This window comes from Thalassophryne amazonica, chromosome 9, assembly GCF_902500255.1.
Source record: "Thalassophryne amazonica chromosome 9, fThaAma1.1, whole genome shotgun sequence".
NCBI lineage: Eukaryota > Metazoa > Chordata > Actinopteri > Batrachoidiformes > Batrachoididae > Thalassophryne > Thalassophryne amazonica.
This window is the reverse complement of record NC_047111.1, coordinates 50,993,590-51,015,617: the sequence shown is the minus strand read 5'-3', so window position 1 is coordinate 51,015,617 and position 22,028 is coordinate 50,993,590. Positions and strand designations below refer to the sequence as shown.

General features: G+C 39.8%; 1 protein-coding gene across 3 annotated transcripts in view; it reads left to right on the top strand.

The window, feature by feature from the left end:
• The window catches only part of sept8a (septin 8a), a 140,046-nt gene that overhangs the window by 41,104 nt on the left and 76,914 nt on the right, over positions 1-22,028 (top strand). For all 3 annotated transcript variants that reach the window (XM_034178024.1, XM_034178023.1, XM_034178025.1), the window contains exons 3-4: positions 18,118-18,232; positions 20,319-20,514. In XM_034178024.1, coding sequence (XP_034033915.1) covers positions 18,118-18,232; positions 20,319-20,514 — 311 coding nt within the window. The remainder of the gene's footprint in view (positions 1-18,117; positions 18,233-20,318; positions 20,515-22,028) is intronic.

Genomic DNA, 22,028 nt, shown 5'->3' with positions numbered 1-22,028 from the left:
TGTCAATTCCTCTGAACAGCTGCAAAGCTGGCAGTCCATCAGGGCCAGTGGATTTACCAGTTCTCACAGTACGGAGAAGACACTGGACACTAGGTGGATCCACTTCCAGCCAGTCGGTGGTACTGATTTCTGGTAGTGACTGCATCACTCCATCACACTCCTGAGAAAAGTTATCTTTGTCAAATCTCAAATAGAAATCATTCAGCTCATTTGAGCTTTGCTGTTCAGGCTAAACGCCATTGTTCGAGGCTACCTCCTGCCGGCTTCTGTCAACTGTCAAACTTCAAAGTTCGTAAAGTGATCACCAAATGCCTGCTGTCTAAGGTAGCTCAGTTACAGTCTCAAGCACTTTCAGAACAGATTGTTACGGAAGACATGAAACACTTACATTTAAAATACATTTAAAACAAACAGAAGCAATAGTAGCACAAGCCCGGGTCGCTACAGAGCAGCGCCACCAGCATGATGGGTGATCTGCTAGTTGTTCGCGGATACCACCATATTTGTTGTGCGCGATGCATTCTGGGAAGGCAAGGGAGCAAACAACAACAGTGTCTATCGACTCTTCACTACATTCATAGTGGAATAACAAAGATTTCTTAAAGTGGTCTTGAAAAGTGACCTTTCAAGATGCTTTGTCAAAGGCTTTGCTGCTTTTCATTTGGCGTATGTGGAGATGATCACTGTGACAGAAATAACTCAACTTCTTACTCCTGTCTTTAAAAACATTATTGCTGATCACCTGGATTCATTCACGCATTAGCTTCCCGTGCTAACTCCGTCATGAAGTTTACCATCCTCTGCAGAAACTGTGATCATAACTGAAAGTTAGATCATTTTTATTATTTATTTTAATAGCATATATGAATAGTGAGATGGGGTAGCCATTTATAAGTGTTTACTTCTTCCTACTTCTTTTCGAGCATTGTTTCTTGTTGACATATTTTTGTTGTGGATTGTTTTGTGTGTGTGTTTTCTGCAAAATAAATTCAGTCCATTCATTCAAGACTAATCTATCATGGCAATATGACCACAGAAATAACTCAAGTTTTTTGCATCTGTTTTTAAAAAACAGTGATCAGTCTTTCTGTTGTCATATCCCCAAGATTGGTTAGTCTTAAATAAAAATGATCTAATGTTCAGTTATGAATGCAGCCTCTGCTGACAAACGTAAACTTCATGACAGAGTTAGCATGGAAGCTATGTGTGGAATTAATCCAGGTTATCAGTGGTAATGTTCTTAAAGACGTAAAAACTTGAAGTTATTCTGGAACAGTGATCACCTTGGGAGGAGTAGCAAAGCCCTTGACAAAGGAGATAATGTCTTGAAAAGGCGACTATTCTGGAGTACTTTAAAAAGTCTTTGCTATTCCACCGTGAATGTAGTGAAGAGTCAATAGATGCCGTTGTTGTTTGCTCCTTGCCTTCCAGAATGCATCACGCAAAACAAATATGGCGGTATCCATCGCGACCGAGTCTATGCTGTGTGTGAGAGAAATCAGTTCTTCTCACTGCCGGACAGAGTCCTGGATGTCATAGTCAGTCCATGATGAATGCAAAAACATTTAAAGCCCTCTACTTCAGTTTAAACTGATCTAAATCATCATCATCCATACGCTTTCTGCTACAACCCCTGGCAATAATTATGGAATCACCGGCCTCGGAGGATGTTTCGTTCAGGTTGTTTAATTTTGTAGAAAAAAGGCAGATCACCAGACATGACACAAAACTAAAGTCATTTCAAATTGCAACTTTCTGGCTTTAAGAAACACTATAAGAAATCATGAAAAAAAAATTGTGGCAGTCGTAACGGTTACTTTTTTAGACAAAGCAGAGGGAAAAAAATATGGACTCACTCAATTCTGAGGAATAAATTATGGAATCACCCTGTAAATTTTCATCCCAGAACTAACACCCTGCATCAAATCAGATCTGCTCCTTAGTTTGCATATAAAAAGGAGTGATCACACCTTGGAGAGCTGTTGCAGACCAAGTGGACTGACATGAATCATGGCTCCAACACGAGCGATGTCAGTTGAAACAAAGGAGAGGATTATCAAACTCTTAAAAGAGGGTAAATCATCACGCAATGTTGCAAAAGATGTTGGTTGTTCACAGTCAGCTGTGTCTACAACTCTGGTCCAATACAAACAACATGGGAGGTTGTTAAGGCAACATACTGGTAGAACCAAGGAAGACATCAAAGCGTCCAAGACAGAAAACGAAAGCAATATGTCTCAAAAATCAAAATGCACAACAAAACCAATGAGGAACCGAATGGGAGGAAACTGGAGTCAACGTCTGTGACCGAACTGTAAGAAACCGCCTAAAGAATGGGATTTACATACAAAAAGCTAAACGAAAGCAATCATGTAACACCTAAACAGAAAAAAAAAAACAAAAGAGTTACAATGGGCTAAGAAAAGCAAATTGTGGACTGTGGATGACTGGATGAAGTCATATTCAGTGGATGATCTCGAATCTGCATTGGGCAAGGTGATGATGCTGGAACTTTTGCTTGGTGCCATTCCAATGAGATTTATAAAGATGACTGCCTGAAGAGAACATGTAATTTCCACAGTCATTGATGATATGGGGCTGCACGTCAGGTAAAGGCACTAGGGAGATGGCTGTCCTTACATCATCAATAAATGCACAAGTTTACGTTATATTTTGGACACTTTTCTTATCCCATCAATTGAAAGGATGTTTGGGGATGATATCATTTTTCAAGATGATATGCATCTTGCCATAGAGCAAAAACTGAAAACATTCCTTGCAAAAAGACATAGGGTCAATGTCATGGCCTGCAAATAGTCCGATCTTAATCCAGTTGAAAATCTTTGGCGGAAGTTGAAGGAAATGGTCCATGACAAGGCTCCAACCTGCAAAGCTGATCTGGCAACAGCAATCAGAGAAAGTTGAGCCAGATTGATGAGAGTACTGTTGTCACTCATTAAGTCCATGCCTCAGAGACTGCATGCTGTTATAAAAGCCAGAGGGGTGCAACAAAATACTAGTGATGTGTTGGAGCGTTCTTTTGTTTTTCATGATTCCATAATTTTTTCCTCAGAATTCAGTGAGTCCATATTTTTTTCCCTCTGCTTGGTCTAAAAAAGCAAACGTTACTGACTGCCACAATTCTTTTTCCTGATTTCTTATAGTGTTTCTTAAAGCCAGAAACTTGCCATTTGAAATGACTTTAGTTTTGTGTCATGTCTGTGATCTGCTTTTTTTCTACAAAATTAAACAACTGAATGAACATCCTCCGAGGCTGGTGATTCCATAATTTTTGCCAGGGGTTGTAGTTTGAGCTGTTGTGTTGTAAGCAAGATCTCACAATGCAGCGCGCAAGTCTAGATGTGCAAATCGCTCTGTTTGCTGTTTCGCAGTTAAATGGACTGCATTTATATTGCGCTTTTCTATCTGCATCAGACACTCAAAGCGCTTTACACATCAATGCCTCACATTCACCCCAATGTCAGGCTGCTGCCATGCAAGACGCCCACTACACCCAGGAGCAAACTAGGGATTAAGGACCTTGCCCAAGGGCCCTTAGTGATTTTTCCGGTCAGGCTGGGATTTGAACCAGGGATCCTCTGGTCTCAAGCCCAATGCTTACCACTAGACCATCACCTTCCCTGAGGTGAATCCCTGCAGTTGTGACTCTCACAGTCTGTTGCACACGCAGTTGCAGCAGAGGTTCGGTGTCACAGACCAAACGGTCCCCCCTAAAAATCGGACCACCTGCCTTCGCTGTGCATGTGTCATTTCGGACCACAGCAGTACATCTGAGACGGACCCAAAGGAGTCAAATGGATTAATGGGACTATTAACCGTCAAATGACATTAAAAACTCTTAAATCATTCTAAAGTCAGTTTTAAGCAGAAATAAGGCCATTTGAAGCAGAAACTCAGTGAAACTCCATGATGCTTTTAAAAGACCAACGCGCAGTGAACGCATCAGCTAGCAGCTCATGTAGCTGCGTCACTCTGATCGCTTCATCTGTCTTTATGATGAAATAATGCTGAATTTATGTGTAAATGATTGTTGTACAAAAGCTTCAGATATCTGTCGCTGAGATACATGATGATTGGAGTGCAGTTTTATGCAGAAACGAGGTGTTAATTCCGTGAAACCGCGGCTAATGATGCAAGCATAGTGAAGGCAGGGCGGGCCGACTTTTAGGGGGGACCGTTCGGGTCGGCAACACTGGTTCAGGGCACAATGTAAACAAACCTGGACAACAAGACAACATCAGGGAACACCTCCTCTAGATAACCCTCTCAACTTAGGAGAATGTGTCATCATCATAATTGTCTGTAAACTTGCTGGATCAATGCCATCCACATCCTTGCTAGCCATTGTTTACATGCGCTGTGAAACGCCAGAACTCTGCTGGTATGCCGGTGCATTCTGGGAAGTACAGGGGGCTGCCAGGGGGATTATGGAAAACGTTAAAGTACTGAATGCTAGCCTAATTTCTTCATACACTTTAGTTCTTCCAGGGAGGTTTTTCCCTCACCACTGTTGCCAATCTGCTTGCTCAGGGAGTGGGTAAGGCTAGACCTTAGCCTTGTGAAGTGCCTTGGGGCAACTAATTTGTGATTTGGTGCTATATAATAAATTGAATTATTTTAATTCTGGTTGTAATGGTGGCACTTGAAAAGCCAAATATTGTCTAAGGTGGTACTTATTGTAAAAAGATTGAGAACCACTGCTCTAACCCAAAGGATTTTGCATTTGTTCAGTCTGCATCATGTTACTGACAAAACCAAAAAAGAAAAAATGCTGACATTTAATTATCTTGACCACATGGGGGTATTTAATATTGCCATTGTATTATGTTCTAATGTGACAGTCATTTAAGAACTGCACTTTCACTCATTTGCGATAAGGAAACATCTGTGCACATTGCAGGAAATCTGTTTTTCTCTTGTTTATTAGATCCCTCTCTTTTTACTCATAGTAACTCAGGCATGTTATACCTCATATTAACTAACCTCCTGCATTTTCTAATGCTGCATTTACATGTGAAGGGAGTAAACCAGTCATTCCGGTTTCTGTGGCAGAATCACTGTTGTCTGCAGTGGCTGACAGTAGGTGACTATATGAGATGTCCATTTTGAAATGTTAATTAAATGGCAACAATTTACTGAATTGAATGTTTAAAACACTGTTTAACATTTTGCACAATATTGGGTTGAAGCAGGATTCTCTTTAATTGTTGCCAAAAGTGTCAACTTGTAATGACATTATCTATTTGATCCTCCTTTTTTTTTTCCTTGACAGTTTAACAGTAATCAGTTTAACTACTTGGACATCAACAAATATCATTGTACAAAGTAGTCTGTATTATGTTTTTCTTGGCACCATAGAGTATAGAATGACTCCGTGTCAACAATCACCCTGGAAGACCCGGGTGAGTGACAGCTGGTCTTCAGGCTTTTGCTGGATAAGCTGTCTGCGACGTCACCCATAAGGTTTCTCACAAAATGCATCATTAAGAAGAAAATAAATGCATCCAAGTTGCACCAGAGTACAAGTTGCATTTATTTTTGTTAAACATTTTACAAGAATTAAGAAAAAGTAAACAAAAATTGTAACAATCTGGATAGATTAAGTCACAAAGAATATAGGCGCCCCTGTGTACCTCGGTGGTCCTCTGTGCCTATAATAACGTTTATGCGGCACCACGCAATGCAAGATATGGTGTAATAATACAGCTGCTGTAACACAAATGTATACACCCACTTCTTTTCATCCATTTAGTGATGCTAAGTAAATGGTATATTTTTTTTTTCAGGCTTATTAATGTGGGTGTTCTGTATGTGCCTCAGAAAATTTGGTGTTTCCTTAGTCTGTCTTTGCAGTTGGGGAGAGAGGGAGAGGGAAAGAGAGAGATTTTAAAAAAATCAGACTTTTTAACTCCTTGGATCTTAAATTTTTGTAGAGCCTGATGGCCATTTTATATAAATCTCAGCCATTGGCATTTTTTCCATTATATCAACAATGACACAAGTTGTAGCACAGGAATGACAGCATTGCACAAGTATAAATGTGTCTGTGTGGAAAAAGTTTACTATTTCTGTAAAAAAAAAGAAGAATGTTTTAGTCACCCTTTGGTGTAAGTTAAATGTACCAAGGAAGTAGGAGTAAGAAACTGTTTGCTGTGCACATTTTGGTTCCTGTTTTGGTTGGAAAGTGAGGATCAGTGAACTGTATTACCGTTTATTAAATATATAATTCAGATTGGTTGGTTTGTTCATTTTATACACACACACACACACACACACACACACACACACACACACACACACACACACACACACACACACACACACCACACACACAAAAAAACAAAACAAAACAAATGAGCGGCAGTACAATGTATGGGTGCACTTTTTATCCCCCATTATGAAATGCGGAGAGATATATCGGTCAGTATGTCCATCCGTCCATTTTTGCTTGTTAACGTGATAACAGTTGACCAATCCAATCTACCTTTATTTATATAGCACATTTTCCAACACAAAGTCTCCAAAGTGCTGCACAGAAAACCACATAACACTGATGAGAAGAGGAAAAAAAATACAATTAAAACAACATGTAGTAAAACAATTACAATCAATACGAAAATAAAATAAGACATAAAATGCACTAAAACAAAATAGTGAGCCAGAGGACCACAGAATTCTTATGCCGGGTTAAACGCCAGTGAATAAAAATGTTTTTAAATGAGATTTAAAAACATCAATAGAGCTGGAAATGGCTCTCAGACTGGCTTGGAGTCATAATTTTTGATTCTCTTTTGAATTTTTTACCTCCTCTGAGGTAAATTCTGAAGTTATACAACCCATGGTGAAGCACTGTGTTCCTACACTCACACCATCTACCATCAAGCTAATGTAAACAATCTTGTGCTTAATACCACAATTTAATTAAAATATAGTAATAATAATAATAGATTAAGAATAACAGATTTTTAGCCCCCGTCACCCTGCCAGCATTTTGTTTAATTGTTGTATATCCTGAAATTCTGCGTAATTTCATTCATAGCTAGCATAAGTGTGTATTTAGATGATCCCCAACACTATTCAATTACAGTGACCTTGGGGTCAATTTCAACTGGGGGGATATGTCATCTCCTGATGAGTCCTGTTTATAATAGTAGCATCATTAATGATGTTTTAGTGAGGCCCTCATGATGGCACTTATTCAGTGTAATAACAAATGATGAGGTGATCAATATAAAGTTTGATTCACCTGTGTAGCCCTATTAGTTGTGGCAATATCCTGCAAAATGTATTTTGGACATTTATGACATTGTTTCTTGACCTTTGCCCTGGAGCAAAAAAAAAAAGAAGAAAGAAAACAAAACAAAACACATGAAATATATATATAAAAAAAACTGTACCATTAGAGAAAAAGAATGGGCAGCAAGGTTGTTGACAAACTATCCAGCAATGTGTAAAAAGCCACTGGAAAACAAATGCAAGAAAGCTGGATAAACCTAGACAATCTGGTGATCAGAGGACATTAAAACTGTGCTGTGAAGGGTGCCAAAACAATTACATGTGGAAACTAGGAGTCCTGTGGACACGGAAATACAGAATATGGAAGTAACTTGCACAGTGAAAACAGTAAATTTCAGAATAAAAGCACTCAGAAAAGACAATGCAAGGAAATATTAGATAATACAGAAAGACGATGAACAATTAAAATAACAAAATGCGACCAAAGAAGGAGCCATGATATATATATATATATTTTTTTTTTCACTTTTGATACTCTGTGCTTCTTAAGGCACTTTCACACTTGCACACACTCTGCTGTGCAGGAGAGTAAACTCATCACAAACTGTTGTAAACTGTGTGTGGCTTCATGTGAGTGCGCAGAGAAAATTTTGAAATGTTCAAAATCTCTGTCATGCATTGTGAACTTCACATGAACATTGCGCAAACAATTAACAAAGCACAGCGTATGAGTGTGAGTGATTGCGTCAGCGCACCACATCACAGCGCAGCTCATCTAGTCGATTATAACAAGATGTTAAATCGATCATAAACATACTTTTACAGCTACTCATGAGAAGGAATGAACATGCAGCTGTTTTACCAAGCTATTACAAGAAATCCACAACAGTAATCCGCTACGAAATAATTATTTTATATACGCAGTGTCCAGCATCCAGCTGGGAACACAGCAGGTGGCATCATCACGACGAAGTGTGCGAGAGTGCAGAGACAAAATGCGTACAAGTGTCAAGGCACCTTTACCCTGTGTGCTGCTATACAATGCTGCTGGAACCTCAATTTCCCTGAGGGAGTCTTCCCAAGGGATCAGTGAAGTTCTATCTAATCTAATGACAAACATCATGCAGTCTTGGTGACTTATCATAATGTCACTCATACTATTTGGATACAAGTGATTTCCTGATTAAAATATGCTTTTCATTTTCTATTTAGTTCTGTTGGTGGTTGATATATTCTGGATGTGTTTTTCAGACTATATTTTTGATCATCTTTACCTATTACTGATCTGCTCTTAAAATTAATCATTTGGAGACACTTGCCAAAGGAATGTTCCTGCTATGTTTGAAAATCTACTCATCTGTTTTATTTTGTACATAGTCACATACATGATTACAATACCCTGTGCTACCACTGGGATGTATGTTATTTAACTATTCAAAATTGTCACTGTGGTCACCCTGGCTGATTGGAGATATGCATTGTCAAATATGTATTGAATTGATGATTTCCTGGCCTGAAATGTACCAGAGAGGTAAAAACTGATGATATTTAATAGCAGTATATATTAAGTCAAGAAGACTTCAGGCATTTTCAATTCTTAAGCATTTCAAATAGAAAAGATGTCAGGAACGTTTAAAAAGAAAAGGGGAGGGAAAGGTTTGACACTAAAGGAGGACATTTGATTAATCCCCTGGAGTCGATGGGCACACTCGCCCGTCCAACTCTGTTTTTTGTCATGTTTCTATTAATGCAGCACATAGGCATTATATCTTTTAAAATGTAAATTACTGAAAGTATGGAAAGCAAGAACATTTCCCAGGACCCCAGAGGGTGAAACACATTGCACATTACAAGAATCAGTCTTTTGGATTATTGTAACTGTTTTGCAAGATTGAGGTCAAAACACTTTGTGTTGTCACTTAATGTTGATAATATTCATGTGGTAATACTGAATCCCTGTGAGCACACAGAATACTGTATACAGTAGCAGCTGACATTTAGAGCAAGTTCTAAATGAAACTCACCTCCTTTAAGGTTATTGTAAATATTTGTTTCCCTTCCACAGTTTTCCCTTGGTGTATTTACTCTGCACATAGTTGACCAGCTGCAGCAGTGTTTGTGTCAGCGTGTGAGGTTGCTGCTGTTTAATAGGTGGAGCTCACTGAGGCTGACACGAGCTGATCTCACACACAGTCCAGTGGAGACTGAGCCCAGAAGGCAAAAGGACAACTGTGAAGGAGCAGCAAACATTAGGCAGAATTTCAGGATATACAACAATTAAACAAAATGCTGGCAGGGTCATGGGGGCTGAAAATATTATTATTATTATTATAATATTACTATATTTTTAATTAAATTGTGTTAAGCACAAGATTGTTTACGTTAGGTTGATGGTAGTTGGTGTGAGTGTAGGAACATAGTGCTTCACCAGGGGTTGTATAACCTCAGAATTTACCTCGGAGGTAAAAAAAATTCAAAGGAAAAAAAAAAAGAGAATCAAAAACTATGACTCCAAACTTTTAGCACACATGATGATGATGCGGCCTACATCACTTCCTGTATGTCAAAGTATGTGCATGCCATTTTTGGCTCAGTTCTGCAGCACAAGTGCCTCTCCCCTTAACTAGTACTACTACTAAAGTGCTCAGTAGCCTGTTTCACTCCCCATATGTCATTGTGTATTGGTTGAGTTTTGCAGCACAATAACAGGGTTATAGCTAGCGCAAACTTGCGTTACGGCCCGTTACGCTATAATTTTGGACCGGTACGCTTATTTTCAATGTAGCGCGACTCCAGTTTGAAGCGTGAATCAATGAAGCAGTGGATTGGATTCAATGGCTCGTGGCTCTTAGATTCGCTGCTCTTCAGAAGCAGTAAGTCTGCTTCTTAACCCCTCTCAAAGCCATTAAAATATCGTGAGTCACTTTTGTGTGTATTAAAGTCACTAACTGGGACTCTTGTCTTGTTGCAGTCAACAAACAAGAATCGTCCTCCATTCCATTGGCACAGCTCCAAACACTGCGCGGCTCTTTGCTGAGACAGAGTCCGCTCGGAATTAATAACTTCAAAACGAATTCCTGCTTTAAATAAAATGACACCTCTTACAAACGTTGCAATACAGACAATAAACTACAATCGACTAAAACGTTTTTTCTTACCAAAATGAGACGCCCTGCATTCTTTATGAACCTGGCGTGCAGCGCAGCGAGCTCAGTTCAGATATGGAAAAACATTCATGCCAATAATAATCTCTGAAAGGAAAGGCTTTTGACAAAAACTAACAGATTTTATTTTTGTTTATGTCCAGAGATCAAGGATCCACCATGTAGAGTTTATTATGTCCAGAGTTTAAGGATCCAGTAACCAATTTCATATTTTTTTTCTTTAAGACTCAATAGAATGTTGTTCAATTTCAATTTAATCATCTTATAATGCGCCAAATTACAACAAAAGCTGTCTCAAGATGCCTCACACAGACAGTTCAACATAAAAAAAATTAAAATAATTAAATAAAAATAAAAAAATTCATATACCTAATTAAAACAGAAGTAAAAGGATAAAACATCAAATAAAAACTACTCATAAGAAAGAGAATAAAAATAGGTTTTAAGTCTTGACTTAAAAATGTCCACGAACTCTGACTGCCTCACTGAGGGCCATGTACTGGCTAACCCAGAATGAGATTGCCCACTGAACAAACTTCCCCAGCCTTCTGGACATGATGAAGGGACTTGGGCTGTTGTACCTGGTTTTTCCCCTTTGGGCACCCCTAGAATGGCCAATTTTTAGCTTAAATTTTCAAAAGGTTCCGGACCCCCCCCCCCCTCGGTTGCTACGCTCCCTTGACATTACCACTATGCTAAAATTTTATCCTAGCTAGAACCCTGCAAGTGTGTCTCTCACCTGCCGTCGTGACCTGCTGCTCTTAAAGGGAGAGTCACACATGCTGCAGTCTGTGTAACATTATCTGATGTTTTTGTAGGTGCACAATTATATCTGACAAATTTTCATATCTGCAGATACCAAACTTCGAGTTTTTAGTCTGCCAAGGCCAATATTTTTCTAATATTATTGTGCGTCCCTGTTTATTATCTCTGCATAACATTACACTAGATAGAACTTTATTAATCCCTTGGTTAGACTCCCTCAGGGAAATTGAAGTTCCAGCAGCATTGTGTAACAGCACACAGAGCATCAAAAGTGAAAGTAAAAAAACAATTTGCAAATATAAATACCAGACATACCGATTGCTACTGCTTTACTGGGTACTACTGTTCCTCTCCTTCCCGTCCTCTGTTTTCCTGTTATTCCTACTCCCTGCGAGGGCATGAAATGACATGAAATACAAACTGACATATGAAATTTGTGTTATATTTGACTTTAACTAAAATGGACTCATATTGTGTGTTTTGGAATGGATTAAAAAAATTACAAATTTTGAATTACTTATTTTATTCTGCTTCGCATAGGACTATTGATGTCTGAGAAGGGCCCATCCTATGGAGGAAATGGCCCATTGCTTCAGGCACTGAGGGGCCATTAGCCTATGCCACTTTTTTTAAAATTATGAATCACTGTATCCATAAAACGTGTTTAATTTCAAACTGTGTTATGTCATGTTATCATAGTGAGAACTCCTTACAAAAAATACATAAAATAAATTCAATTTATTTCATTCATTTATATTGTTATGGTTAGAGGTTTGGGTGGAACCGACGCATTGCAGGCAATGGACCCAAATGCAGGGAGCTGGACATGGAGAAGAGTACAAAGGAAAATATATTTATTTATAATACATAAAGTAAAGACACTGTGCTGGGAGCCTGCAATGTGGAGAGATGGCCCGCCTCCTGGCAGTGAAATGAGGGAGCTGCAGGAGCTCGAGCCAGTCTTGAAGGATAATATCAACTAAGGTTTCAGGGTTCATGACCAGGTGGAACGCCTGCCTCCGAGACCAGGAGCTATGGGGAATAAAGACACACAGGGTGAGTGAATGCACTCGTAACGCTGGAGCCTCAAAACAATCACAGTTCATAAAAGTTTAACACAGGTTGTTTCAGAGGTCAGGAAATAAATTTCTCTGTTCAGGAATAGTTCATAAGTGGTATCCAAAGGTCAGAGGTCAAGTCTGTGTTCTAATGCAGTTCCAATTAAGCAAGACTTGATACAGCTGGGTTCTCAATAGTTTGATATCAGAATTCATGCGGTTCTTAGGAAGAGTTCTTGGAACAGTTCTTTATCATACCGCAGTCACAAACAGGGATGAGTGAGAACAGGATCTCACTGAGGCGAGGAGGAACTCTGCGCCAAGGAGTTCCAAAGTGACATTGTGCAAGTAGTCAGAGCCAGGATCCAGGTCAACTTGGGAACTGCACTGAAATTGTCTAGAACATCAGGAAAAGACAGTTTGCTCTAATACCGGAATTAGGGGGCAGACCAAGTTACCTGAGCTTTTGCTGTGCGATGCTTCTTTGTCTTGAGCGCACAGCTGGAAGACGTAGTCAGGGTCACAGGGCGGCATTCAGGTTTAGTCCTCTTGGAGACTGCTTGGCTCATTGAAGGTGGCACTGGAAGCTGGCGAGGCAAGCAAGGCAACAGACAAACACGGCACACAAGTATCTGGCAATACATGAACAGAAAGTCAGGGTTTAAATAGTCTGTCAATAATCACTCACTCATCTGATCTATATAGGTGTGAAACAAAACTGATGGTGCCATCTAGTGGAGAAACTAACACATGACACTGGTAAAACAGAGTTAAAACCAGGCTCTGAGGGAAATCCTGACATACATAGCACCAAATCAGAACAAAGTTGCCTCAAGGTACTCCACACAAGTAAGGTCTAACCTTAGTAACCCCCAGAGCAAGCACACAGGCAACAGTGGTAAGGGAAAAACTCCCTCTGAGGAAGAAACCTCAAGCAGACCAGACTCAAAGGGTTGACCCCTCTGCTTGGGCCATACTACTGACACAAATTAGAAAACAATTCACAAAATGAATATACAGGAGATGTTGCCAGTGCACAGGACAGGAGGGCCTCAGAAAACAGAATCCCATAAATTCTAGGGGATATCTTTTTTATGCCATATTTTGGCATGTCGGATTTTAGAATCATCAAACTGGTATCTATATTATAATAACCAAGTGGCCTCTGTGTGCATGCATGCATGAATATGGCTTCGATCATGAAGAAACCGGGGAGAGTTAACATTTGCTGTTTGGTATGCTTATGTATTTTGGGTCAAGGATGAATGCTGTGAAAATGGAAAGTTGACAGGACAAATATTTTTGGAGAAACTAGCAATATTAGCTAACCAGTAAACAATGGACGTTATGCTGCAATGCATTATGGGAGTTCGGGGTTTGGGGTAATTGTTAGTGTTGCATGTTAGTTTAACAGTGTTAGTGTTATTGATTTTATTGTGTTTTGTAGTTCAGTTGCTTTAGTCAGTTTAGTTAAGTGTCATTTTGCTGTTACCATGAGTGAGAAGGATGGTGCATTTGATGTCTTCTGCCACCGTCTCTGTTTGTGGGTATGCAAAAAATAAGTACGTGTGTGTGTGCATGCAGTTTCGAACAAGTACAAACTGGGGGGAGCAGACATGTGCCGTTTGGTATGCTTATGTATTTTGGATCAACGATGATAGCCACCAAAATGGACTGTTGATAGGACTAATATTTTTGGAGAAACTACAGATATTACGTAACAACACTGAACAATGGATGTTGATATTTACATTTTGGACTCGCATGCCAATCCAGCAGGGAGTGGTAAATCATCTATATATTAAAAGTGTGCATGGGTGATTAGTAAGTTCAATGTAAATACATAATATAATTGTAAATATGTTGAAAATACACGGATGACACAAGGAAGTGAAAACACTTATTTCCATTGTGGTCTATTTAAAAGTCAAATGACAAAATAGATATAATAATAATAATAATAATAATAATACTGATGATCATGATAATAATACTAGTGTGTATATGATAACAAGAACAAACAATTTTTATATAATTAAGACAGTTAACAAAAAATGGACAATTAACAGGAAATAAAAAGGGTTGAGTCCTTCTAAAAATGGTTGTTGTCTAAGGTTCTAAAAACAATCTGGACTCACACGCCATTCCAACTCATTATAGGAACTTTGTATAATTGGGCACCGCAGTATCGTTTGAGAGCATCATATGATGTAATGCCCCTACTTCCGGGGGAAAAAAACAGCATTTTCTCTGAGTTTTTGGGCAAATTACCCACAAAGTGAAAATGCAAAGAAAAAGTGATGATGCAGTGGGAAAGTGGATGTGTTGCGGTTTGTTTATGACCCGGAGCACAAACATGTCGAGGTGGTTTTGCAGGCGAGAGAACGCATGAGAAAGAGAAGCGAAAAGCTGCAGATGAAACAGTCCTCCGTGATTCCAGGAGTGATTCCAGGTGTTTTCAACAGCCAAACTCTGAGAGAAAATGATTAGTCTGCTACAAAATAGTTATTATATATACAGCGTCCAGCGCACAAAGCGGGTGGGATTGTCACAACAAAGTGCATGAGAGTGCTGAGCCAAAATAGCCTGTCCTGTCCTCGTAGCCACCAGGTACTCAGATAATGGGCTTCTAACAGCCTCGTCCTCACCACTAACATGTCTCCAACATCCTTGTTTCTCCTCGTTGTAACCATACACAAACTGCCCCACCCTGTGTTTGCTAAATTTTGAACTTCTCGAAATTAGCACTTAGCTCAGAGATGAGCCTTGTTAGCTGAATATTCTCCCTCTAAGAGCAACTGTTCTCCCACATTTGTTGAATAACTCCACTCGTACCAAAAAATACATGCTACGTGGGTCATTATTCATTGTTCATTATTCGGCAGGACCAGGGCTTTAGTTGTATGAAGTGCCCTGTGGCACTTTCCTGGACGTTGTCTTCAGAAAATGGTTTCAAGTGTATCTTAAAAAAAAAAAAAAAAGACCTGTTTTCATTTACATATACACAGCCTGTTCATTGTTGCTCTTACGCTTTATTAAGTTGTCTTTACTGTGCAGTGTGAGGTCGCCTCCACCTCTTGGTTCAGTAAGATCTGGCTGCCTTCGCCCTGTGGCTGCCTGTTTTCAATGACATCAGCCTTGAAGTATGCAGCCCTCTGTGGCAGAGCCAGATGAGCTTGGGTGGCCTTATTCATCTTAAGATGCTGTCTGTCCTACTCCCTCTCTTCCACACTAACATGCTCCCTCTCCTCCTGTCACGGACTCTTTCTTTCTGAAGATTGGTTAGATTAAAGGTGGCAATGCTTAATGCTTACAGTGTAATAATTTTGTTCTTAAATCTGGCTGCAGTGTTGTGTAATGAAAATCTTTCTGCACTTAATTTCAGAATGCTCTGTCTTGAATGCTGCCTGACAAGAAAGTGGCTGTGTGTGTATAGGCAGTGACACAACTTGTCTAATTTTGCCTTTGTACGCCACCACAAGAGTGCTCAACCGAGTTCATTGGAGCGATTATTGCCATTTTTCCAAAATCAGCAGTGTATATTAAAATGCTCCCGAGGCCTATTGAACAAAAAAAAAAAAAAAAAAAATGTTTGCAGACAGTTTGGAAGGGCATGTGAAGTCTGTCAGTTGTCACTGCCTCAGCACCACACAGAGGTTAGGTTCATTTCAGGAGCTTGGCTGCGTGTTTTTCCTGGCTGCAGCTTGAGAACGTTTCAGAGTGAGAGAAATGTGACGAGTCACAGGACATGGTGGCCAGAGAATGTGACTGTCTCCGCTTAAAACTACGGTATTAATCACACAAACAGTGTTAAATTGTGAGTGTTTCATAGTAGTTAAGCTTAAAAAGTCCAACATGGCAGCAAAAGTTTTTTTCCCCTCTTTCTGTGACTGGCTGCACCAGTCAAGTGCATGTGTGCTGGCAGAGCCTGAACAATGCTGATATTTGGTCGTAAAAAAAAATGACGAGAGATATAGAGATAAAGAATGTAACTTTAAATAAAATGACTCTTTGGAAGAACCTTTCTTTAATTTTAATGCATTATATAAAAACAACAATACAAGTAACATTTTCTGGCAATTTTTTTTTAAGTAGTAGTTAGACTAGAGGTCCTGCGACTTATAGTCTGGTGTAAATTGCATACCAGTCATATACACATGGGGGGGGGGACACACTCCATAACAGGCTTTAATTACTTTCAGCATGTGTTTCATCCCTTCACAAAAGCAGTTGTCTCAAACACTTAGGCTAATATATGAACAGAGGCTGCCTTCTTTTTGTTCTTCCCTGTCTACTAAAGACAGTGTGGAAAAGGAGAAAGAGGTGGAAGATGATGAAGAAAAAAAACATCATTCTTTGTTCTTAAATTTTTTTCTTGTTAACAAGACCACACTTTTTACAAAAATTCTGTTTGGAAGAAAACTTATTTGGACTGTTCAAACAATGGGGACTGCTCTTTTAAGAATCCTATGTGGAAATTAACACAGAGTTTATCTTTTACAAATATACTATGAAAGAGTTCAAACGTTTAATTGCATTACATGTTTATTTCACATATGATTGTCTGTTCAGCAGCACAGTGGCTTAGTGGTTTGCACTGTTGCCTCACAGCAGGAAGGTCATGGGACCGATTACCACCTGTGGCCTTTCTGTGTGGAGTTTGCATGTTCTTCGCGTGTTTGCGTGGGTTCCCTCTGGGTGCTCCGGCTTCCTCCCACATCCAAAAGACATGCAGGTTAGGTGAACTGGAAACTTTAAAATTGCCTGTAGGTGTGTGTGTGTGCGGGTGTGAATGTGTTTGTCGATATATGGCCCTGCAACAGGTTGGTGTCCTGTCCAGGGTGTACCCTGCCTCATGCCATATAACTGCTAGGATAGGCTCCAGCCTCCCATGACCCTTAATTGGAGTGAGCGGTTAAAGAAGAGTGAGTGAGTGATGATCGTCTGTTCAGTGGCTTAAAGAAGCAGTTAACTCACATTTTGTGCTTGGTATAGTGACATTAATTAGATTATTAGCTGTGCTCCTTAATGCCGTGTGTGCCTTTATATATAACTAAATAATGTGCCGATTAAATTCGTTTTGCTTTTTGTTGCTTGAAGTGGTCAATGCGACTTACTGAATTTACTCCATTAAAGGCCCCCACCCTATTAAAAGCCCCCCTGCCCTGACATTTTTTTTTTTGGGTAGATAACATGTAGTGAAATTTTGAATCCCTGAGAGAACAATAAAATGAAAATGGTAATATTGCGCATCCCTTAAATAAATGACATGCAAGAAATGGATATCATGTGTTCAGCAGGGCTTTGTTTTACATACTGAGAGAAATTTTGTTTTCCAGTGTGGGACAAGTCCCATTTTATGCAAGACAAGTGAAAGTGTCAATTAGGAGAGGCAAAGGTCAAGTGGTTAAAATGGTGGGCTAGTGACCAGACCTCATCAGATCAGAAAATCACTTGGGCAAGGTCCTTAATCCCCATGATGGTCCTGCTGTGTAGTGAGCGCCATGCATGGTGGCATCCTGACATCGATATGTGTGAATGTCGGGCATCGCTGTCAAGCGCTGTGACCATAAAGGTGCTATATCAATGCAGTCCATTGACAATTGGGACAAAATGTGTAATGTCTATCACTGTAGTCTAATTTTCCATTTTGTGTATGATATCTCCAAATAGGTTGCTTGTTTCACTTGCTGTAGTTAGTGCATCCCTTTTTTTCTGGTGTTACTCATTTTTATGAAAGTTTCGGCATGAAGCTTGTCCTTACTACAGACTGTGATCACCTAAATCATCCTTTTAGGTGATTGGATTTACATCTGCAGAATGTTCATGTTCAGTGACACCAGGCTTATAATGTCTTGTTGTGATTCCCTCAGAATGAAGAGAAACGTAGCCTGAGTTTGGGTGGCCATGTTGGATTTGACAGCCTGCCTGATCAGCTGGTCAGTAAATCGGTCACACAGGGATTTTGCTTCAATATTCTCTGCGTCGGTGAGTGTCAAACCATAACGTGTGTGTAAATCTTGCTGTAACTTAAGTGACTCATAAACTGGGATGCAGAGCAGAACCATGATTGGAGGATGGAACTGACCAGAAGGAAAAATATCAAGAGTAACGCCATCCAAATGAAGAAGACAAATGTTTGTTTGTTTGTTTATATACATATATATATATATAGTGTGTGTGTGTGTGTGTGTGTGTGTGTGTGTGTGTGTGTGTGTGTGTGTGTGTGTGTGTGTACACTACCAAGATGTATAAATAGACAGATTTTTTGGCATGGGTGTTTTAAAAAAAAAAAAAAGAAGAAGAATGCTATGAACACAGTGGCTCTTAATTATTTGTACTATTGTCCTTAATGATGTTGTTGTTATTATTGTCATCATGTTTTTTAAGATCTTGCTTTTGTGAGTTGCCACATCCCTATGGGAGTGACACTTTAATGCTACTACTGTTTCCGCCCCTCAAGCACTTCAGAGATGGGTGTATGTTTTTACAGTGACTGGATTGCTAATCATGCAACCAACCCTGTGGAATACTTTACACAGGATACAGACCTACCCAGTGATGGATTATCAGGGGTCGAAATACATTTTTTAACCTAGTTGTACTGGTGCTAGTAACAAAAAAAATTACTTGCACCAAAAAAAAGTTACTTGCACAACCAAAAGTCAGTCTTATATCAACCTTAAAACTCCTCCTCTGATGTGTCAGACATCAGAGGAGGGGAGAGCAGCAGCAGCAGCAGCGGCAAACAGTTTTTTTTTGTGAACGAACCGTCCGTGAAGATTATTTTATTTATTAACTACACAGATGTATAATAAAACAAATGGTGACTGGTTTATAACACAATTATGACAGAGTTTGAGGGGGGAGAGAGCGAGGAACTATGGAACCCTGGAAGCCTCATCGCAAAATGTTTTGCATGTGGAGATAATGTGCGCATGTTTTATTATATTGTGCGCATGTTTTAAGCATCGTTTGAGTAAAACAAGGGCAAGGTCTACTTAAACGTGGCCACAATTTGTAAAACGTGCACTCAATACTTATTCAGTATTGTCTTGACACATAAATGTTGACTATTGGTCAACAAACCAGCAGACAGTGTAATACGTTTGCCGATTAGAAATGGATCTGCTCAGGATATATCATGGTTTGGGCGCACAAGGACATCCAAAGAACTCCAGCTGCCCAGCATGGCATCATCTGAAGTTTAAGCACATTAAAAAGGATGCTGAGGGTGAAGCGTCTCCCCGTCGTCAGGATGACAGTTTAGGTCATGGAGTTCAATTTGAACGAAAGGAAAACGTGTGCATGTTTTATTAATTCGAGGGCTCAAAGGAAAATGTGCGCACGAATTATCGCGGCCAGGAAAACATGCACACATTTTATTAATTTGAGAGCACATTTTATTAATTGATGGGCTCAATTAAAGGAAAACGTGCACAAATGATCATGGCCAGAAAAAACTATTACTTTAAGTGACCTCTCCCGGGTTCCGTGAGGAACCGCAGCGGCAGCCAGTTTGTTTGTTTTTTTCACGTGCATGCGCGAACTAATTGTCTGTGAAGATAATTTTATTAACTACACAGATGTATAATAAAACAAATGGTGGCTGGTTTATAACACAATGATGATAGAGTTTGAGGGGAGAGAGAGTGAGGAACTGCAGAGGCAGCCATTTTTTTCTTTTCTTTGTTTACATGTGCGCGCGAACGGGACAGGAGGTCCTCAAACTGGAGCTCCTGCAGCTGCAGTTATTTGCTGCAGCTCCTGCAGCAAATAATGAAACTCCCTGAATTGGGAACATCTCATGAGGATGTTGTGAACCCAGGGACGGCGCCGCTGGCGACGTTTGTCAGCTTTCCACAACAAATAGAGCACAGCAACTCGCTCCGTGTGTGAGAGTCATAAAATGCAGGGAAGACGAAGACAACACACTGGAAATTGTTTTTTTCCTTATTTATTCCTTTATTGGTTCATTCTACTGGTGCTTATAGTTGATAAAACTTGGATAAAGTTACTTGCACCTGACATAAGCTTTATTGTTATTATTATTTTGTCTAATCTCTGTCCATAGGGGAGACTGGTATCGGCAAGTCAACATTAATGAACACACTCTTTAACACCATGTTTGAGAATGAAGAGGCCAGTCACTATCAGAATGGCGTGTATCTACGGCCGCGAACATACGACCTGCAGGAAAGCAACGTCCATCTGAAACTGACAATTGTTGATACTGTTGGTTTTGGTGATCAGATCAACAAAGATGACAGGTGAGGATATTAAATGGTGTGCACCATTATTATTTTTTGGAATTCACGTTTCTTTTAAAACTTGAGTTACGGTAGTACAAACAGCATTTACAGTTGTAGTGTGAAATAAGAATTAAATTACATTTATACTATGATCAGTGAACCACTGTGTAACCTAGATATCTAAAAGCCATTTCAGACTTCCGCTTCCGGTATGCCCGAGTAAAGACGCGTCTGTGAACAAAAACAAAAGAACCTACAAGAATGACTACTGGACAACGAACGAGCAAGAAAGACGCCAAAACGGGGAAAAGTGAAGACACAAAGATGACGCAAAAGCAGCTAACGCTAGATGCTAGCCTAACACAAGCCGAAGCTGGGGCCGAAAACCTGTTGCTCATGGAACTCCGTAAATTCCGAAAGGAGTCTGGAAACGCTCAACGAGATATTAAGGAGTCTCAAACGCGCATGGAGATGTCAATAGGAGAAATCAACAAAAGAATCGATACACTGGAAAAAAGAATTGAAGTTTGAAGAATTGAAGTAACAATGAAGATCGAGGCATACGACAAGAAAAAGTGCTAGCATACCTGCTTAAAAAAGATGCTAAGCTAACAGCAAAACAAGATGACCTGGAGAACAGAATGCGAAGAAACAACATAAGACTTCACGGGACAAGAGAAGATTCAGAAGGAAAAGAGATGATACCGTTCATCACTCATTTTCTCAAGTCAACACTAAAGTTACCTGAAGACATTGATATTTGTATCGAGCGAGCGCACAGGTCTACAGTGTCCAAGCCAAAACCGACGGCACCACCGAGGTCCATTATAGTTCAGTTTGTGGATTTCAATGTGAAACAGGCAGTGCTGCGACAGGCTTGGGAGCAACAGAATGTTGAATTCAACGAGAAAAAGGTCTACTTTGACCAAGATTTCTCTCCAGAGGTGCAAAGGAAAAGGAAACAAGTGCGTGAGGTGATCAAAAAACTCAAGGAGCATAAAATAAAGGCACAATCACCATACCCAGCCCAAAAGAAGCTATTCCTGGAGACTGGTATCAAAATCTTTCCTTCCCTCTTGGACACCCAACCTACTCTGAAAGCTGGGGATTACGGTAGAGGTGGATGAGAGGGATCTTCTAGAGAGAGAACTGTTACAGGATGACTGGCAAACCCGGGACTGGCAGAAAAAGTCTGGACAAATGCTGAACACAGAGGACATTAGAGCCATCATAAAACCTGTGACCTACTCTGAGGAGGTCTAAAATGAAGGCAAGATTTCTACATCCCCCCCTGAACTATTGAAATTATAGGAGTTACAAAAAAAAAAAAGGGAAAAAGGGGGGGGGGGTACAAGTGTATATGTACATGGGAGTGTGTATATGTTGGTGTGGGTACATATGTGCATGTGAGTATGCATATATGTACGTGTGTATGAATGTGTAAGCGTGAGTGTGTATATAAATGAGTATGGTTGTGTGCATAAGCATGTGTATATTTGTGTGTGTATGTATGCATGCATGTGTATATTTGT